The 22530-nt window shown below is 40.3% G+C and overlaps 1 protein-coding gene across 13 annotated transcripts in view; it reads right to left on the reverse strand.

Moving 5' to 3' along the window:
• Positions 1–22530, reverse strand: part of RAD51B (RAD51 paralog B) — a 350163-nt gene that overhangs the window by 112064 nt on the left and 215569 nt on the right. For 9 of the 13 annotated variants that reach the window (XM_021403748.1, XM_021403745.1, XM_021403755.1 and 6 more), the window contains one exon: positions 11953–12031. In XM_021403748.1, the coding sequence (XP_021259423.1) occupies positions 11953–12031 (79 nt within the window). Of the gene's footprint in view, positions 6466–11952; positions 12032–18619; positions 18768–22530 lie in introns of those variants that run through there. The other 4 variants (XM_021403757.1, XM_021403750.1, XR_002440879.1 and 1 more) reach the window with 3 other exon arrangements.

The raw sequence follows: 22530 nt of genomic DNA on the forward strand, positions 1-22530 counted from the left end.
AAAAAAAGCCTTTAGGACATTCAGCAAAATCCATACACTTTGATTGGTAACAGACAGCTGTCAAACCCTATTTACCTCAGGTTTATCATTCGCGCACTCCTGCACATTTTATTCTTCTTGGACAAGTAATCATTTTGGACAAATGACTAAATTATCACTTACTCTTCATACTTTGGGAAGGATCAATGAACAAATTTTATAGCAACTTTGCAGTCCTCTCTGGACAATCAACCCAGGCAAAGCCAAGAAGATTTCAGCTCCAGCTCCTGAAATGCTCAGACTGACTTTTCACCAATCTATTCTGGTCCAGACAAAAGGAAAAGAAAGTCTTGGTTCACCATCCCCTCCTTTTGCCTAATTTAGAAGGAAGTAAGACAATTTCACAGGCAATCAGCTGCCAGCCAGTTTCTGACCCTCTGGCCTTCTCCTGCCACAATACACTGCACTGCTTACAAAAGTTAACCTTGGTTAAATCCTCTGAACACAGCAACATCTGCAAGTGCCACCTAGCTCTCAACAGCTAGACTAATACATGGGTTTCATTCCTGCTAGCCACTTGCCAAGCCATACTGAAGTGTACATTTGCTTATATTAGAGATGAGTTGTTGTTTCTCTAATGACAGTTATAGAAACCTGGACAGAAGGTATTACCATTTATTTACAGACAGGTAAACTGAAGCATACAGTAATTAGGCTATTTACATGGATCACCCAGGAAAACACACTTTGAACAAAAAATAGGTTCCCTCTTGCCTTTGCTCAGACTGTGAAACTGCTCCAAAGCCCTACCCCAACCCAAAGCACATACAGGTGTCAGCTGTCGCATAATAACCACAAAGACAAAGGCAACAATATAAACCATTTCCTGGACATATGCCATCATTTAGACCTAGTTTTGGCTTCGCAAGATGTGCCAGCTTCGAGGGGCAGACAGTTTCATCCTCAGCTAGGTCTCATCCCGCAAAGATCTGTAGCCTGTAGAAGATACAGGCTGAAAGAGCGTGAGGCAAGCTGGCCTCAGTCAGTGCCTGGCTGTCAGCTGCAGCCCTCAGGTGGGTAAGCTTATTTACCCCCTCTGCAGACTGCATTTGTACACTGAATTTCCTGTGCCCTTGAGTGCTGCGGTAATGAGCAGTGTCCTTGCTGAGCTCTGGCAGCTGGGCCCAGCTGGAGTGCTGCCCTTCTCCCCTCACTCTCGGACTTGACAGCAAAATTCAGTTTGTTTCACAGAGCAGAGATGTGGCCTTGCTCTGGCTTGTGGCTGCTGCTTAGGAACTTCTCCCAGGGCACAAAAAACTTCAAAGTGAAAATCCAGCTTTGCTTGAGGTGGCTGCAAGAGCACTCTGTGGTTATGGTGGGCAGGAGGCTACATGTCTGTATGGGAACCGACCACTCCCCAGTACTGTCTAGTCTCTGTTGAGGAGAAAAATGCAGAGCACACGTTTCACAGGGAAACTGAAGTATTCTGGATGAACACAAGTTAGCTCTGTTAAATTCAGGCCACACTTTGCAGAAGGAGAGGGCCCAAGGGCAGAGAAAAAGCAATTCACCTCTGGGCTCTGGTGTACACAGCATGAGGCTGTGCCTCTGTATCACATATGAAGGTGGCTGGGAATCACGTTACAGGACTAAGAGTTACAGTTCAACCACTCCCATTTAGCAGTTTTGGCTTTTGCTGTCTCATTAGAATATGCTGGCTTGATTTTCAAAGGTAACAAGCACCTGCAGCTCCCACTGACTTTAGTGACAACTGCCCCTCTAAAAATCAAGTCAAGATAGTTTGCATCTTTAGTAGAACTCAAGGAAAATAAAAGGCCTATTGTGTGGACACGAATAGTTTAAACATTGCTGATGGGTGGTATATGTGTCCCTTCCCTTTCCAAATGAATTTCACTTCATGTTTTGTTTGGTTTTCCTGTTGGTGCATCCTGCACCCTCCAGTGCTAAGCTGGTGGGATCCCACATACTTTTCCTGGCATATGGAGTTTAAAATAAGAGATCTCAGCAATCGGATATCCTCAGCATTTCCAGCTATTGAACACAATCATGAGTACTGTGATCCAATTGCAGAGCAGCAAAGAAAAGATATATAGGAATATTCTCCCTGTGCTGGTACAGGGCAGACAAAAGAAAACGAAACAAACAGGATGTGCTGCTCTTGGGTGAACCCCAGCAAATGATCAGGGCAGACAGGATACAGTCTACAAACAAGTAGCTACAACATACATGGCTGGCTGACCCATAGCTTGCTCTGGGTAATTCACTCTTTGCAAAAATATGGAATTAAGAAGTCCAAAGAAGGGTATTTCTCATTGAAAACTGACTTAGTTGCAGTACACAGTTCCAACCTGACATGCTTCAGGACTGAATTCCTTCATTAAATGCATGCAGCCTAAGGGAAGAAAGTGATGTTTTCTATACGCTGCTAAGCAAAAGAACTAAGAACATCTACAGGAGTGCAAAGTCTGGACTCAGGACACCAGACTTCTAGGACAGAAGCCTATTCTAAGCTTACTCACTCAGCAATGCACATCCTGCAGCTGCAGTTTCCAGAATGGCACACGGCACTGAGCGGTCCCTCTATCACAGACAGCTTTGAGAGTGCTCTTACAGTCACGGCACATATTTTAGAAACGTCACTCCCCACATCTCTGCTGCTGCTTCTGGGGAGTGCACCTTCACAGGGCTTCGGACTAATACAAGATATTGTTTCTGTAATGGAAAAACTAGGAAGTCAAAATAAAGTCAGATCCACTGGAAAGTATAGCAAAATCTTTTCAGCATGTTGATTGCCTCATGTTGACTTGAAATATTCCTTACCAGTCTCAGACACATCTCTTGATAAACCGTAAATTCTAGCATAACCTTGCTGTGTTGCCTCTTCACTCACGCAGCAACACGTGCTCTAACTTGCCTTGGCTGGCTACACCTCAGGCAGATCCTGGAGAGTTATTCAGGCAGCAAACAAAGGAGGGCCAGGGCTGACACCATGCTCTAACAAACCCACTATGCTCCAACAAACCGTTCTCTCTCTTCTCTCTCTAGCCCTTGGTTAACTCAATCCAGTCCTGAAACTTGATCTCTCAAATTTTTCAAGGGTCTTCACAGAACTGAATGACAAAGGGCCAGATTTTGATTTCATCACAACACTAACAATGAGAAGAAACGCCATAACCATCACTAACACCATATAACTAGTATTACACTCAGACCTACTGTAAACTACATTAATCACTCAAATTCTGTAGGTAAATAATATTTTATAGCTTGTCATTGTACTGTCTCTTGCAAGTCTTTGTTACTAATGTCCAGTCTATTTTAGTGGGGTATGTCTATAGTGCAGGTTTTTTTGGCTTTTTACTAGGTATCCACAATGCTCCACGGCCCATGCTTGATTATGATACGGAGATTTGCCTTTTACAAACAGCAACACTTGCATGGTTACAAAATCTCAGCTAGTACATTACCTTTTATCTTCATCTTTTATGAACACGGAAAGGTAGAGAAAAGGAGCTGACAAATATTTAGAAGTTCAAGTAAATATAACAGAAAACACTTTACAAAACCACCCAATGTTATTAATTTTAGGGAAAGACTGTAATGAGAAAAAACCTTTTGAAGTAAAAACCTGTTTGTTGGAAGGGTGTATCACATGTGTCTGTCTGCATTCAAGTGCCATATATTCCTTTTTCATCTCATAACAGAGATTGAAGCCTACATGATAAAATCATTTAAATTCTGTGGTTATTCCAGTTTTGAAGACAAGGCAAATCTACACATCAGATGCTGAGATACCTGAGGTTGTTCTTACAGTACTAATCCTAGAAACACAGAAATTTTCAAAGACAAATAGCGCTGGGGCTAAAGCAACAGGAACCTTGTTTGCAAGCGCTATCCCTGTGCTAATAAGCCTCCCCTCAGGCAAAGCTTTCCCATTTCTGTGAAGTGCTATTCAAATGTGCCTGTCTACACAGCACTGTGGAGACGTACAGGTTTAGACTGGAGCTAACCGCTGGATCTTTGCACCGCTCTCCCCTCCTTAGCACGAGGAACGACACAGATTCCAGCAGTTCCCTTTGGCAACTGAACTGTACACTCTGATTTTAATGCTCAGAACACATCGAGTCCCACAGCAAAAGAAGCATTGTATATACTACAAAGGCTAAGTCATTTAGACATAGTCCTCTATCATTAACTATCAGTTTACAGGATCAAATAAAGGTAGTGGTGGCTTCAAGAAGCATGTTAGTAGCAATGCAAAATGCCAGAACAGACATAAACTTTGAGAACTGTAAAAGAAATCTAGTTATGCCTATGTGAGAAAGGGATCAGTCACAGTAACAATTAACTGCCTCTTACCTTCATAAGTTGCACACAAAAACATACGACTTCATTCTGGCTGAAAAACATGTTTTCAGACAGACAGTTTCTTGGCCTTGTACTCACAAATGTGTTTGCTTAAGAACATTAAGTCTCCTGTAAGTGCATTTGTCCTTATTATACAAATCTGTAGCTTGAAAGATGTAACATCATCTGTCAAAAGCAGGCAATCAATAGTAGAATCTTGGACTTCTATGAGAAAACTCAGTTCCCAGAACAGTATAATGTCACAAATCACAGGTACTACCTCTAATCAACGTGCACATTCACTCCTTATGTTAAAAGCCTTTTGGAAAAGAGGCCATTTGCTTTAGCACTGCACCGAAAACACAGGGGAGCAACCCACTTTGATCAGGAATTCATTACTGCAAGACTAGTAAGGAAATGATTCCTCTGATGTGAGACCATTTTGTCCCAAGAAGCCTGCAGTACAGGCCAGTCTTGAACAGAGGCTGCATCTTTGCAAATGAGACTCATACTCTTTTTTTTTTTTTTTAAACACTGGGTTAAAATAAATTAGTTTTGATTAACACTCGTGCAAATGAGAATGGATTTGACACATTGCTTTTTTCATATTACGTTTAGAAAAACAAGAAAAATGAAATGCTGTTATGTTGGTTGTCATCATTTAGGGTTATGTTTGGCTTTCACTGCAAGAGAGCTGTACTATTATTTTCAGTGTCTTTACATATGTATTCAGAAATAAGGAGACACTTCAGTACTTTGTGATAAACTGGATTTATTCAGTATAACATCCTCCTGTAAGTTACAGTCTCAGCAAAAAGTTTGGCCAGAAACTTAACTACCTCTTGTCTATCTACCACACAGATAGAAAGACCACTTTTGCAGAGGAAAACATTTAAACTTACTAAAATGACAGGGTTTATTTTGTTTCTACTGGATCTAAACCCAAGATACCTCTCGTCTTCCTTCACAGTTAAAAAAAATCCCTCCACCTCTCTTCATTACTGTTTTTCATTGTTTTTGTATCTGTGCTTTGTTCCTCTGGACTCCTTCATGTGACAGACAAGGAGCTGGGGTACTCCAGTGAGGCTTCACCACTGCAGCTGCAGAGCAACAGAGCAATTCTTGCAAAGTCACCTAGCAAGGATGCTCTCATCTAAGTGACCAGCATTCTTGGGTCAGGTTTAATGATCCACTCTCCAGGATGCCAAGAACTAACTGGATTTTTTTGTTTATGTCAGCCGCATCAATATGGGTGATTACTGGCATAGGAATGATGGGGGCCTTATTCTTTCCACATTCCTTACTGTCAGGACAGACCTAGCCTACAAACCAATCATGCTTTGTTGCTCCCATTATTATAAAACTGTTACAAGTAGCATGAGCCTTTCAGTATCCTGTGGGGAATTCAGCAAAAACTGTTCCACCCCACAGAGATCCTAACAATGATCAGTTCATCTTTATCCCTCCAATAGGGCCGGAAATTACCAGTGGCACTGCAAATCTGTTACCATCTCAACAGCAAAGCACAACTTCATTCCCATTAATCTGTCTTCTATCCATTCACACATCAAGTACAACCCTGTTTCATTTTACAGATTATATCCATGTTGTTCCAGACAAAGGTCACTTTATAGTTACAGTTCTTCAATTGAATGAAAGCTTTTGATGCAGTAAATCATTGTCTCTCACTGTTCAGACTCACACAATACAATACAAATAATGCTGCCCTTTCTTTCAGAATTCTCTTTCTACCTCACTACTCATTACCAAAACATTTCTTTACAAAATAAAATGGGGCACTTTTCACTTGCTTCAGCCACATAAATTAGTTATAGCACTTCAGAGACCGTTTGCCATGCAGCACTAGAAACCCAGACTGTGCTATTTTGAGACCAAAATGAGCTTCTTTCATTACATTAGTGACAAACGAAACAATGTAAAGTAACAAGGTTTCCCGAGATTTAGCTGTTTCTAGAACTCTTGCTCTTTAGTACTGTAAAACTGAAAAACTAAAAAAAAACTCTCCCCAGAGTGCCATGTTTCAACTCGAGAACTTGTCCTCCTTCATAAGACATCACAGGCAATGTGAGCGTGGCTGTGCGCACAAATATGCGTGCTCTGGAAAAGAAGGCAGGAAGGAGAAAGGATGAATTAATCAACTAACTGATAATCCAGTCCTGCTGAGACAAATAAAACTCTTCACCTTGGCAGTACAAAGTCTTCTGTCCTTTCCTGAGGTAGTGAGGTGAGCCAGTCAGCATGAGACACCAAAGTTTTGAGGTTAAGTTTGCAGGTAGTTACAACTTTCTTTCAAATGGAAGAGCAAATACGTAGGAGGATAAACCTTGAGGTCATGTATGCTTACGAAAAACAGCAACAATTAAAGGGCTCCTTTATTTAGCACTGAAGGCAACAACAAGAACAGAAGCCAGAAGCTGAAGGCAGACAAATTCTAATCTAAAGTACGAAACAAGTATTTAGCAACAAGATAGCTAAAACTGGAAAACACTCTCAAGACGAAGCAGGAACATTTCCTGACATCTCCAAATAAAACTGAATGCAATTTTAGAAGAAATGCTTCACTGTAACATGACTTATCAGGATGCTGAAGGAAACGTGAATTATGTGGGTCAGTTTGGATGGCCTCCTGATTCCATCCATCTTTAAAAACCCCATGAAGCTGAAAATAAACTCTGAAGCAAATCACAGCTCACTAATATTATTTGCCTTATGTTTCCAATGCCTCCGAGTTCATTCTGTGAAAAGCAACGTTAATCACTTAGTGAAAGCATGCAGTTACAAGTCCCAACAAGCTCTCCAGTTGACAAGCAGCCACCATGCTTCCCGTCATCTTTTGCCACAGCATCCTCTTGGTAACAGAGGATATTTACAGGGGAGAGATGTAATGAGACTTATTTCAGACAGCTGAGTTGCCAGTTGCTAATAGGGAGGCTCTGTTGCTAGCATGTATTTATGCCCCCAAATCAGAAGATCATCCTCAGAATACAGCTTAAAATTGACTATTCAGAATTTCTCCTATCTGGACATGCATGCATATGCGCAAGTCACATCTTGTAGTCCAGCTGACCCAGCCCAGTAGGTGCTATATTCAGCTTCTCTGAAGCTACAGCTGGGCAAAATCAGCCCCAAATCTGCACTGACCGACACATCGGTAACAGAATTACCAGCAAATCATTTCCAATCCAAAATAGAATTTATGTCACTGTCAATGACAAAAATTATCCTGTGACTTGCAGCTCTAAACAAGTAGATCTGAAGCCTTTTCTTTGTCAATTCTTTTTCTGAACAGAATCACATCATTCACTTCAGCTGAGTTAGGAATGCAACAGCTTAAACAGAATACACATGCAGGCAGTAAAATTTCCAGTACTTTGCAGTGTTTAAATTTCAGGCTTCTGCCTCTCTAAGAAAAGAAGCTTTATAAAACTGAGACTGGATTTTCCAATCATAATTCAGGTTCATTAGTGTCATACTGTGCAGCGTGGCAGCACATGACATCGCATTGCAATGTAAAGACAACTGAGGGTATTTTTGGGTTTGCACTCCACCTCCTCCACAGCACAGACCATACCGAAGCCATGAAAGGAAGAGACGGAAAGCTGATTTTCCTTGCTAAATCTCTCACCAGCCACTCTTGTTTACCAATCATCAAATTTCATTTATCTAGTCTAAAAGCAGAAATTAAAGAAGGAATGAATAGTTGGATTCTTTTCATCCCTGGATAGATTAAGTTTGTAAAAGCAAAAAAGTTCTCTGTGACACTTTTGGGCAGGCTGGAGCTCTCCTCTGACAATACAAGGGGAGCAGGTCTTCCTCCAGGAGGTCCCCTCTGAACGCTTCTGTGCTTGCACTGGGCCACTAAAATGCAAAGACACCAGGGAAACAGACCAGCGATTTACACTGACAAAGAGGATTTTGATACACTCCTCCAAATGGGGCAGCATTACCATCTTAATAGCCTTTGCTCTCAGCCCTCTTTCCTGAGGAGGCTGGAGATTTTTGCGAATGGAGAACAGTTCCGCTTCCCATTTCAACTGCAACAATAGCAGAAGGGCTCCTTAAACTGCATCAAATAGCAGCCTGTGAAATCCCTAACTAGCCGCACTGCCTCTCCTGCCGTTTTATTATCCTCTGGTCCAAAGAACAAAAGAGGTGGGGGCTCCTCCTCATTTTTAGCCTATTCCACACATCCTAATCCCTCAGAGGTGGTAATGGAAATTGCTCGTGCAACTGTTAAATCACACGTTCACTTTGTCTTTCATTCCCTATTCACACTCACTAATCAAGGAGCTTCCAGTCACGTTTTCAGATATCAGTTTTGTTTATGGCCTATTGGTTAACGGTCTTGGGATGGGACCCCCTGAGTAAGAAGAAAGAATTCTGGGCATTTCAGACAGCTGCTGCTTCTCACCAGTTCCCACACCCATCCACTTGTTCTCTTCTGGCACCCTGAATATGCTCACCTCCTGACACTGAATTCAACAACAAAAACTGAAAGGGAAGGCTGCCTCTGCAATCAGGTTGCAGGACAGATTCCTCTTGTTCACGCTGTATGATATCCTTCAGACCGCAACACTGGAACAACTCCCTCGCCAGCAAATCCATGGCCAGTTGCTTTAGGGACATCTTACCTCGAATCCAGCTTCTCTTTGGAAAGCAGCAAGAGCTTCACAGAATCATAGAATGGTTTGGAAGGGCCCTTGGAGATCATCTAGATCCAACCACCCTGCCATGGGCAAGGACACCTCCCACTAGGCCAGGTTGCTCAAAGCCCCATCCAGTCTGGCTTTGAAGGCCTCCAGGGTAGGGGCACCCACAACTTCTCTGGGCAACCTGTTCCAGTGTCTCATCATCCTCACAGTAAAGAATTTCTTCCTTATGTCTAGTCTAAATCTACTCTCTTCCAGTTTCTAGCCATTACCCCTCATCCTATCACTACATGCCCTTTAAAAGGGCTATTATAAAAACTCTAGCCTCTCTAGCACAAGGCAGTCCAGTGCCACTTTCTGCTAAATAGCCTTTTCCTGAGAGGTAGAAAATCCTGTCATCGTTTTACCTGAAACAATCATTTTTCTGTGATTTGTTCACTTGTCTCTGTAGAAATAACATTCACGGAAATGGGGGAAGAGAACATGCAGTATTTGCTTTGTAGAACTCCATGAGATGCCTTTATATAACGTTACTCGTTACATAAAACAGTCGGGCACATTACCAGGGGAACTATGACCTTGCTTACTACCCATCTTCAAAAAAAAAACAACTGAAATGGAAACAATGTTGTAGACAAAAACTAAGAAAAAGCTTACACAAAGAATCACTTCAAGCTGCATTCCAAATGCGCAAAGAATGCCTAATGGAGAGACAGTTGATCACTTAAAGAAACCCACAATGATTTTAGAAAAACTAAGAATGATGCTTAGATGTGCACCCCAGAAACATATAGATACAGGGAGAAAAGCAATTGCCATACTCCAAATACAGTGCTTTCAAGGATCCATCATCATTACATGTTATCAGGAGGGTTTCTTCTCTAAAGGTAGGATTCAGTCCTTAGAAAGCTAGATGCTTGGCTCACAGAAGTGAAGTGAAACAAATAAAGATCCCCTCTGAATAAATGATTACTATTTCTGAAATGGGAAATCTTTCTTTCCCAAAGTTTCACTACATTACCACTTCAAGAAAGAACAGGAAATTGTATTTTATCATGACCAGCAACATCTTTGCAACCCAGAAGATACTTGAGACCAAAAGTAGCATACCTTATACCCTATCCTGAATCACGGTATGTCCAGAGCAAGTTCTGCAAGCCATCTTAGTTTAAACTGATAAAAAATTTTTCTAGATCTTGCAGCTTGTTTATAATTACTGATCAAAGTACAGCAGATCAGATTCCCAGAATGCCATTTAAGAATACACTGTGTGTAATATCTGAAGACTTAGAAAACACCCAATGGACCCACATTATCACCATGTAGATATATCAAATGGAAGAAAAAGTTTTTTTCTTTTTCTTCTGTTTTCGTAAATTAACTATCACCAGATATCTAGGCTTATCTAGTCATTAACAAATGTAACTATGTTGTTGGTCTGGTACAGCCAGTTTCTAAGTGGAAAATGGGCAATTAGGAAGAATAGAACCGTTCACACACCACGGGTTTGTCGTGCTTTATAGGATCAGTGATTCTCAATCACTGAAACCTGAGAAACAGCAATACACTTTTTTTTCTTAACACCATAACTGCATATCAGAGCGTATCCTCCAAACATAAATTGACAGGTACTGACTAGTTTTATTTGATCTGCTTAACTGATGCACCAATCAGGAGCCAGGCTGCATATTAACAGAGCAACTCAACAAAGCTTATCTGTGAACATCTGTCAAAAAGATATGAACTATAAACTATAGTTTTAAAATACATATTTTAGGAGATGGCCACAAAGAACTCTAGTTCCCTGTCACGATGGTATTAGCATCCAGCTTTTCAGTACAGTACTTACATCCTAGAGCAGGCACGTCCAACCTGGCCCAGCACAGCTCGTCCTGCAGCCGTTCCCTGCCCCACACCATCATGGCAGCGGCTTTGCGCTGACAAGTGGCCCAGCTTGGCCCTGGGCACACACCCATTGCTCACAGCAGCCAAACACTGATGTACGATTGGCACCATCCGGGCTGAAACCAGGACTCTGCAAGTGCAGTGCTAACTCAAGTTACGGCAAATAATTTTTAAGCATTTTGATACATTGGCAAAACATACTCCTGTGAAGAGCAAGAAATATGCACCTACGCTTTCCGTTTTGATAAAGGAATTTGAGAACAGGTTTCAAGATTGCTGAAAAAATTATCAATTTTTTTTGTATATTTGCAACTCCATTTTCAGTTGACAAATACATTAAAAATTTTCAAATGGAATATGTAGAGTTGCAATCTGATACTCAACAGGAAAAATTTATCATATCTTTTTACTAGACCTTTATATGACCTCTCTTACCATAGAAAAATATCTGAGGCTTCACAGTCACACCTAATCAGGTCACCACTTTTTGGCACTGTGTACATTTGGAAACAGATATTTTCAAAGATGGAGTACAGAAAGATTAAAATTTCATCAAAAATTTCTGACAAGCACCTTAAGAACTCACTAAGAGTTGCAGCCACTGCCATTGAACCCGACCCTGATGCATTAGTTTCACAAAAACAAGGTCAAATATCCAACTAGTACAATGTTTGTTGCTCACTTTCTTACATTTTAATAAAAAAATTTTTTTTTAAAGTTTTGTTACTTATATACATTAACTATATTATATATTTGATATGCAGCCCACAACAATTCCTCTTCACTCAATGCGATCCATGCAAGCCAAAAGGTTGGACACCCACGTCCATTTAGGATCATGTAGCATTCATATTAAATATGCAGCAACTAACTCAATACAATCCAAGACAAGACAGTAAAAGCTGCAAAAGACTGCCTTTCTCAACTGGACTGTTAAAACACACCATTTCAACAATAGTCACTTTTATCTGCCTTCAGCCTACTTAATATACTAACAGTAAAAGCAAAATAGCCAGTGTTCTGGTCTTACCTTGAAGAACAAAGCCTGATTTCTCAATGGTGTAGAAGAATGTGGAAAATGGAGCAACAGGGGATTTTGCAACCAGGATCTGTAAAACAAACAAACAATATATAAGTACACGTCTCTATCACATACTGATCAGAGCTCAAATCTGTAGGACAACCTCACTAGATTTAACTTCCAGAAGAGTAAAGCAGGCCACAGAAATAACACAGTTGCTACTGATTCAAGCCTGTCACTTCAAAGTAGTTGTGATCTTCTCATGAGAATGTAGAGATTATGCTGCAATTTTAAAAGGATTCACAGGTAATAAAAAACTACCATTATATAAACAGAACATTTTGCTTGTTTTATTGTAATTCTGTTAGGCCTAATCACTCCTGCTGGTTCAGGCAAGAAACAATTTTGAGCCAAATGGTAACTGTCAGTATACAATGTAATTTTAATTGCCATTAGCAGCTCTACAGCTGTGCATCCTTGGCTTCTCCAAAAAATCCACCATATTTCTGCTGCCCCAGAAGCAGTGTAATCCAACTGTGGGTCACCATACCAGGAAAGGTGACACAGCATTGCAGTGATCTGGATGTCCTCTTTTGAAAAAGGGGCAATGACTAAGTAGAATTTTATTCAAAAATCTTGTCCTTGGAGTTCCAAAATATGATCTGAAATTCCCTGAGGCTTTATGTTGCAATTGGATTTAGCTTGGCATTCAGGTGCTGGCCAGGTCAGAAATATGCCAAGCTCTCTCACTCCACACCATGAGGAACCATCTGCTATTGGGGATGAACTGCAGCAAAGCTCTGGACACACAGAAAAGGACACATTAACAAGGCTGGGATACGGAACTCACAGTGGCAGCCAAAATCAGACATACATGCTCGGCTTTATTGTTTCTGTGTTTGACTTTTTTGCTGATAGCGAAGAACTGCTCTACCCCAGCTTGCCAGAAAATATCTATCACCTATGTGACAGAATTAATAACCTCCGGCTAGTCTAGTGATCCCCACATCACCTACAAACTGAAGACCTGCTCTCCTAGCATGCAGGCCATAAGAGCCTGTCCACCAAGGGCACCATACAGCCCAGTTGCTCCCATACGGCATGCCTCGATCCCTTCCAGAGTTCTGTGTACAGAGCCTGTGTCTTATATATATATATATATATGTATGTATGTATACAGATCCAGTAGGTCTGTATATTTCCTTTGCTTCAGTATACTGATTTTATTCAACCTCAGCAGCACGGCCTTCCCAGTACAGTATTTTAGAAGCAGCACACATCTCAGCATTTACATTTCCAAAGCCTCCTCAGATAGTACACTACCCCTCATCAGCCCAAGATTTGCAATCTCTGGCAGATGCATTCAAATCCAGATTTCATAGAACTACAGACAATGATGATCTTATTTTTAGAGGTGTGGAGCACTAATAGCTCCTGGTGATTTCAAATGGAGTAAAAAGCCCCCATTGTTTCCAAAGGTTGTGCCCTAATTCCACCAAACACTCAAGAACAGCCAAAGACCGCTGCATTTGAATTTTGGTTGGAGGTATATAATGATCAGCAGGAAACAGCAAACAGTATTTTATAAAACTTAAGAGAAATTACAGAAAAACGAGGAAGTTCACACTCACCATAACTATTCACGTTTCCCTAAAAGTCAAACAGTATCAAACTACTTTATAGGTATACAGATCTGGAATATTTATCGTTAAGTGCAAGACTAACAGTAACAAGCAGCAGAAGTTTAGGCCTTTGTAGCGACCAGAAAGATCAACACAAGGGAAAAGGCGTTACAAATGAGGTGGAAGGACCAGCATGATAGCAAGGTGCTACAAAGGAAGGGAAGCAGATTGCTCACCCGCATCAGAAGATTCTGGGTTTGCAGGGAAAAACTTCCACCAAGGAGAAAGAGATCCTTCCTCAGTGGCAGTCAGCCCTTAAATGAGGCCTAAGAGGCTCCACCCCTTCAGGTCACACAGGTGAATTGCCTTCACCTGTGCTCCCAGGGCTGACTGGGTCTTTGCTCCAGGTGCTCAATCAGTGGTTCAGGCCATGACTCAGCAGTTCCCATATGGCCTTGAAGTATACTTAGCATAACGAGATTCGGCAGCAAATTCTGTTGCAGAATCAAGGCATGTGCAATTTTAAATGTTGAGGACATCTGTATAGTAGGCAGGTTTCATTTGTATTTGTAGTCACAAGAAATCTCAGCACGATCATGTCTGTCTCATCTGACTGTGACACAGGATGAAGAAACAAAGTCCTCACACCTGATTTTAAACATAAGCATTACGACCCACATGTACCCACAGCAAGGTAACAGTTTTATGATTTTCAGAATTTTAACTAAATACACTCTTCCTTTCTTCTTCAGGCAGTAAAAAAAAAATAAAGGAAGGCACATGAAGACCATAAATACAGACAGAGAACACCAGACTAGTCCAAATGTCAATGTTTTCCTTATGAAGCTGGCAAAACCATCCTAGGATGTGATGCAACCTTTGTCAGCTACTCCAAATAGGAAAACTGCAGTGCTAGCACTTTCCCCTGTTACTTGTTAATTATTGTTCTTACTACAACACATTTCTGGAGAAAGGAGAAGCACGTCCCATCACACATCTGCAATACACCTTGACAGAACCAGAATTCCTTTCCATCATGATTCCCCGACAGACAGCCCTCCTCCCTCACAGGGAAGCACAGACAACCTACGAGGAAGACAGCAGAGTGCCTTCTGGTGCTTAGCATGCCTGCAGGGCCAAAACTGCTGGTCTCTGAGAATGCAGGGGAGAGGATGGGGTGGAAAAACTGCGTAAACACTCAGCTACAGTCTCCCACAACAGCTGGATGTTTAATCAGATGGGCCCAAAGCGAAACAGTTAGAAACCTGATGTCTAAGGTCAGATATTTGGCATTCTGCACAGCGCTCTGCACGTAAGTACTAACCTACATATAAATGTACGCTAAGCACAGTTGTACGTGCAAATGGATAGACATTCAAATAACCCTATGTACATTCTGTTACTGCATTTTTATGTAGTTACAGTATGCATATAACTAAGTATAGCAATGAAAAAACATAATAAATCATGTCCTTTCAGCAGCACATCACAGGGCCCCTCTGAGAGGCTGCTCCAGTTACCTCTGAGGCTCAGCATTAGCTTTCTTTTTAGCGAAACAGAACTAGCTCACAATATTCAAAGGCAATGTTTTATTTTGAATGATTGTTTAATCGGAAAAATAACCTTTACAGTACAATTGTATACTTCACAACCAGATACACAGATTTTTTTTGTAACACCAAAGTCGGCATTAATATAAACTGAAGAAAATAAATACATATTTACATTTGTGTTCTGACTAAAGAGAAAAAAATACTATAAAAGTCATTGCAAGTTGTCCTCAGGATGGAAAGGCCAACACAAGAGGTTCTTAAGCATCTTCAAGGATCTTAGAAAACACAGAAGGAAATACAGATCAAAAAGGAGAAGGGTGTTTTGGATGCCATGATGCGGATTGCCAAAAATCATGGTAATGATGACCTAGGAAAGAATATTAACAGCATCAAAAAGGAAATTAAAATCTGAGCTATAATCAAATGAGATTGGGATAGTGGTTTATCATTTTCTAGAAATTAGTGAAGGAGTTTTCAACAAGCAGGAGGATGCTGGAAAAGAGGAAAGGCAAGAGTGACAGGGGAAACAAACCTACAGGTGCAGAAACAACTGATGGGAAAGAAAATCTCAGGAGCTCAGCACATTCAAGATGAAACAGATAAACTCTATTAAAAAAAAAAAGTTGTAAGATCAGTATGTGGATTGAGGTCTGATAGCCAGTATGTGTCCTACATCTGTGAAACCGAAAATGATGCAATGTAACTGAGAAGTAGCAAACATAGACCTCAAATGGAAGAGGAACAAAAAAAGTAAACCTGTGAGTTGAGGCCCGTAACCTTAATCAGTACCATGCAGAACATTAGAAATGTTGAAGGGAAGAATAATTAAAAGACTTGGAAAACAGGATAGAATGAAACATGGATGTCATGCCAGACACACTTGACATCTTTCCCTGACACATATCGAGTTTTTTAGGAAAAATTATATATATATATATAATCTATTTGGATCTCTGCAAAGCTTCTAACATTCCTAAATGGTAATTAATGACAAAGAAAATGAAAATAAGCACAGAAGCTGTAAGACAAAAAGGAAAACAGTTACTGAAAAGAAAACACTTCTGAGCTATACTGGTACCTTGCAAGATTACTAACACATCCTATAATGTAGCCAGGACAACAGCGATCCCAGCTGTACAGTGCACTGCGCCACATACAGCTGGCAAAAACACTGGCACATTTTTACAAGCCACTTGCAAGCTTTACAGTGGAATATGAGGCACAGGTCGCTTAGGACCTCAAACTGCAAGAGATAGGCTGCATGCTGCCAAGAAGGCAGCCACAGAAAGGGCACTAGAAAACATGAGCTCAGTGAATCCCACCAAAAAGATGGCTGTCTGTGAGAGCAAACAGGACGGAAACATGAGGGAACAGAGCAGGAAAGAAAGAGGAGAGCTTCTCAAACTGAAAGACAACACTGGCACAGGAACAAACATGTAGCCACAAATACATTTGGGCTGGAAATTTGAACGTTTATAATCATCAGTAAAGAAAGATTCTGGAGCAGCCTTCAGTCCAAATAGGCAAAGCTAAAAAAAAAAAAGTTTGTTTTCAGGATTCAGACTAAAATATTTATGAAAGGGATAAGAAGCAGTGCCTGTGATGTGCTCCATAACCTATCAAGTCTCTTCAAGTGCTATGTGCAGACTAAAAAGCACAAAAGCCCTACCAATTCTGGACGGAGTAAAGAAAGGTGTATTACCTGAACCTAAGTCTGAAAATAAATTCTCTATAAGTGGGCTAGCTGTAGAGTACGCTGAGACAGAAAACTGTTTCCACAGACATACGTTCCCAAACTTAGACTAAGAAACAAAATTTTTGCTCCAACATAAGGAAGGTTTCCTTTCCACTTCTGGAAGATAAATAATATACAATTCTATAAACGCTCTTGATGCATGTGAAGGAATTTACTGGTTTGTCTCCTACCCAGACAAGTCAAAGACATGTCTTCTGATAAGTACTATTTAGTCTAAGAATCAAAGACAAAATCTTGGCCTCATCAGAAATTTTCTCCTACTGACATTTTTTTGGCAATTTTCATTTATTTTTTTTATCAGTATAATCATTATTTTTTAATACCCAAAAATTGCAATTTTTTTTTTGCAGTCAAAGTTTCACCAAAAGCAGCACACAATTTGAGCTGAGAAAACAGTGGTAGGAAATAGTAGTCTAAAGAAGTTACCAGATTGAAATAATTTTTTAAATGGTGAAATGAATAGAAAATAGACATAGGAGAATGATGAAATGGTATCAAGTCTTTTCGATATGGGCTATCCATGAGCTTCTGGGATGGACTGTAAGTAGCAGATGCTGCTATTCTTGTGCAGCTCTCCTACTGAAATGAGAATGATAGAGATGGATGAGTGATTTAGGAAATCCAAGCTATTTTAAATTTTTCAGAGACCTAACTTTACAAGAGGGTCAAACCTCTTAGTTTTCTTTCTTTCCCTTCTAGCACCGCCTTTCCCCCATCAGGAGGTTTGTAATAACAATTTATTATTTGAGAACAATCTAGAATAAACATTAAATAACTGAAAAATGATTTCTGTCATGAGGCACGTTAAGAACACAAAGGTATTATGGAAGAGAAAAATATATCACCTTGATGAAAAGTGAATAGAAACTGAAGAGATGTCATTAGATTAGATAAAGGAAGATAAATGGGAGACAGGCAGCGCAGATGAGAAACAAAAGGCTTAGAGGGAATTGATGATGACAGCAGAAAAAACATACATTAGAGTTTGTTTTTTAATTAGGGAAAGTTTTTTATTAACACAGTTTATGGAAGCTTTATGAAAGAGATGAATCACAGAAATTGATCGTAGAAATCCAGCAGAAAATACTAATTACTGGGACAACATCCCCTGTCAATAACAGAGAAAGCTATGAATTGGAAAAATATATTGGATGGACTTTCAGAAGTAGCCCAATAACCAGAAATCAAGCCAGTGCCTTGCAAAAAAAAAAAAAAAAGAAAAGAAGATGAAGAGGACAGGATCATATATCAAATTAGTTATCAAAATGCCACGAACATCAACTAAGTGGTGAAATAAGATGATGATTTTAACTGGGCTATGAGCTCTCATACGGTAAGAAAAAAACCAAACAGAATTTATCATGGAAAACTAATGATTTTTTAAAAAGTAATGGACTTTTGATATTTTAACAAAATGTTTGATAAAATCAGTTGTATTAACATTAATGTCATTTCTGTTTACACTGGGAAGACATACACCTTTTTCCCCATACTGACACTATTACAAGGAATAGTTTCTCAGCAATGATTGAGGAACTCTAGCAAAATCATGCAAAGCTTCTTTTAAAGTACGTCAGATTGTCCTATTGCATTAAACAATCACTGCTAACAGAGCATTTCAGAAGAGCACAAGTTAAACTGCAGAAGGAGAGAAAAGCATCGGTTTCCTTCACATTTCTCACCTATACCACCAATGCTATCGTTCAACAAGGAAAGACTACCTCTACAGGTTCAGTTAGACTTACATACTAATAAAATCAGTGTTAAGCTAAACAAATCTTTCCTCTAATTGTGCCAAAATGTCTGGGTGGACAATCTTCATGCCAGAATTTTCCTTCTTATTGTAGATTACAAGGGTTGTTTTTTCAGCTGCAACAGAGCCCAGGAAAAAGCCTGTTAGGAAAACAACAAAGTTGATTTTGCATCAGATATCCCAGCAGACCTCAGAACTGTTTTTTCTCTCCTCCCTGCTGGTTCTTCCTGGGCCCTCTGTGCAAGAATTTGATCTATTCTAGAAATGAGAGCAGTGGTCCTTATTCTGTAGATCATCTGCTTTTGAGCAGGAATTGTGACCCAGTTCCCAGCACCCAGTCTCTTTTCCAGTTTCACTGGTTTTGTTGCCTCCAGCCCTCCTGAATGCTGCCTGAGGAGAGAGTCAAGGGGCTCCCTCCAGACACTAGCCCTACAGCAGCATCCAGGCCTCACACAGCAGCTGTTCCCTGCTCCCTCTCTGCAACAGAAATGACCATCAGGGCAATGGCCTTTTACAAGGTAGGAGTTGTGTTTCTGCCAAGCTTCACCAAACCCTAGTAAGGCTTACAAGGCCCTGGAGCTCCTTGGGAGTCTTGTAACAGGATCTGAGTTCCCTTGGGACAGAATTGTTCCCTGTCACAAAACCAAAAAGTGACTCTAATTTGCAAAGCAGCTTAAGTATCCTGCATTTATGTTCTCATCCCATAGCATACATCCAGAAACAATTTACTGTTCTCCTCTATTACCACAGATGAATTTTGGGATAACAAGATTTTGACTGTGTACAGTACTTAGAAGATTTTTAGAAGGCTTTACAGCAGTGGGGAAAAAAACATATTCCCTGTATGCTTTTGGGTAAACTGAGTTTACAAAATTAAATACATTCCTAAATATTGTACAGCATATTTCAGTGCAAAGATCTGAACAAGACCTTACCGAAGCACACTGTCTTCATAGACAAATGGTTGTAGAGTTCACCTTTATTGGGGACTTGTAGTTTCTTACGGAAACAATTATCCCTGGTTCATATCTCCCTCTAAATCTCCTTGCATGGAGAAACTCTCTATGCACAGCCCTTCTCTCCTTGCAAGCAGGTGAAGTTCAGACACCCCATCAATACCACCCACACCCACACACTGTGCCCCAGCAAGAGGCTTCTTCTGGGGTGCTTTCCTTGTCTGTAGAAAAGGCCACAGGCTGGGAATAAAGAAGGAAAACAGGCTGAAGGAAATGCATACGGTTATCCTGCAATCCTCCTAATCATCTAGATTCCACACATATTCTGCCTGGTAAAAACAAACTCGGTGAATTGAAAACGGGGAAAGGTTAAGATGTCCTGAGCATGAGAACAAATGATGAGAGATGGGACTATGAACATGCCTCAGTACAAGAAATAGCCAAGAAGTCCCTACGACTTTTGTACATATAAAAAAAAACAAATCACAAGTTGGATTAAAATGATTTCTTATGAAAGCATCATTTCATTTGTGCTATGCACAGCACTTTAGAGTTGTGGCTCCCCAAAGTCCAGTTGTTTGGAAAGGTTTTCATCAAGTCCAGTTTAATGGGCTACAACTCAATAAAACTCTTTATGGAGCAACTTAAATGGATTGTATCTCTCCTTCCCCCACAAGAAAATCCTGTCTAGAGGAAACCATTTAGGAATGAGTTTCCTTTCTACTACTTTATAGAAAAGCAGCAACGGCAGCTAGAGACGCTTTATGAGAGGCATTCCATAAATCCAAGCCAATTACTGCAGAAAAGTAGGTAAGCAGAGTGTGTATATCCTGAAAATGTCCATTAGCTCACATTTGGAAACAACTGCAAAATGAACAGTCAAAGAGTAGTTGACCATCCTGCTGTTGTCTAAGCTCCAAAAATGCACCAGTATATCTGTGTTTTCCTCCAATGCAATGCACAGATATTCCACATATGGAAAAACATTGCTAAGACTGCAAAGTCAAGTAGTACTTGACTCTCATCTTAAGAAAAAGAAGGGCAGAAAGGGTCAGAAGGCAGAAATAAAGGTGCATTTAAGACAGTTTTGCAGCGGAAATAGCTACAGTGGTCAATGATTTGAGTAAGAAAGTTAGTAAAAGGAAAGCCTTCATAAGCCAGATGGAAAATGCAAGATGGATTCAGCACAGGATGAAGAATTCAAAGAAATCTCAAAACTGAAAAAGCAGCACAACACTTACTTTAACAGAGGTAAGAGAGATCAAATCTCACCAAAATCTGTCAGATTACTTTTGATTTTAAGAGTCAGATGTATCTGCTAGTGGGAAACTGAGATTCTGAAATATTTAAAACAAATCTCTAGAAATCTATGTAATGTTAGCCAAACTTCAGATAAATCGCTTCTCGTCTGTTTGCTTTGTCTTACTGTTAACTTTCAGGGAAAGGTCCTGTGTTCTTTTGCGTAAACGTAGCCAAATCAGCTCTTTCCTCACTGTGCTCCACTCTGACCTCAAGAGCAGTTAATTAATAATCATTGATTTCATATTGTTGTACTTTTTGTGTGAAATCAATTGGGCTTCTTCCATCTCTGAGCTGTGGCTTATATTTCTGGTAAGCTTTAGCTTCTAACTTAACTGCCAAAAGTTGTATTATTTATGGCACAGGTTAATCTTAAAGAAGTACCTCCAAGAGAGATAAGCACTACAGTAGATGGTGGCATTGCCCATGGTGGCACATAAATGTGTGATAACTAGAAATAAAAGGATGGAGATAGGGCTGCATATTACTTATCCAGTGTCAAGAGAAGACTGGAAGTACTGGCAAGATAAAAGCATTTTCTAGTACTTTTTGACTCATCTTTACCCGATCAGCCATTCTACCTCAGGCATTCCCTGACTGGCACTGTACCGGCTGTAGCCTTTACCGTAAGAAGCCATAACTTCAGTGTAGTCAGTGACTGCACTAGGTTTGCACAACCCCAAACTCTTCCATAAGCAGAAGCCAATTCACTTGTTCAGTAGCAGAGAGATGGACGGAAGATTGAAAAGTTGTCAAAAAAGACAACTGCAAGAAAGCTGAGAGAAGCTGAAATTCTGCTTTGCAACACTGGATGTGACAGGATGATCTGGATGCAGCATCAGAATCCAAGCTCTAAACTCCCAGCATCTTAACAATGGCAGTAGATACTCTCAGGAGTTATGCACAAACTGGGAGTTTTTACTAAAAAAAAAGTTCAAAGCAGTTTGTCAGTGCAGTTCTTCCTACAGTAATGAATAACAGTCACAGGCAATGACTCCAATAAAAATAAACCACCACTGCATGCACATGTGGCTAGGCTTACTCCCAGAGGAGACATTCAATACTTGTAAAGGAAAGAAATGGAAGGAAAACAAACAAAAGGAGATAGAAATGAAAACCAAGAATCTTTTAAGAACAGAGGAGAAACAAGGGAGAAGATAAATCCAGGAACGAGGACAGTCTCTGCACCTCAAGTTCTGCGATACCTGCCTGGCTTCAGTTCTTTCTTCTAAAGAGCAATATATATTTAAAAGACTTTTTCGTAGTGCATAATGCCACCACCCGGGAATCAGAATTCATGAGTACTCTTCCTAATTCTCCCTCTGATTCACTGAGCAATTATGTGAAAATCACATCACGTTCCAAATAGTTCAAAATCATGCATGGGAACATCTATCTGCAGCAACTTCATATTAGTTTTCTGCCAGGTAGGCACAGCTCTGGAGATAGCCTGCTTTTCCCTACACAGAGGAAGCAGCAGAAGGAGCAATTAACAACAGCTCTGTTATCTGTTTCCTCGAGTCCACTGGAGACAATTCCAACCCTCCTCCCTAGCCCACCCCCAATAAGACCAGAACAAAGGCACTTGCTGACTGTGATATTCTCTTCTACCTTCAAATGATTCTACCTTCAAATCCTAGCACTTAAT

Source organism: Numida meleagris, chromosome 6 (assembly GCF_002078875.1).
Source record: "Numida meleagris isolate 19003 breed g44 Domestic line chromosome 6, NumMel1.0, whole genome shotgun sequence".
Classification (NCBI taxonomy): Eukaryota; Metazoa; Chordata; class Aves; order Galliformes; family Numididae; genus Numida; species Numida meleagris.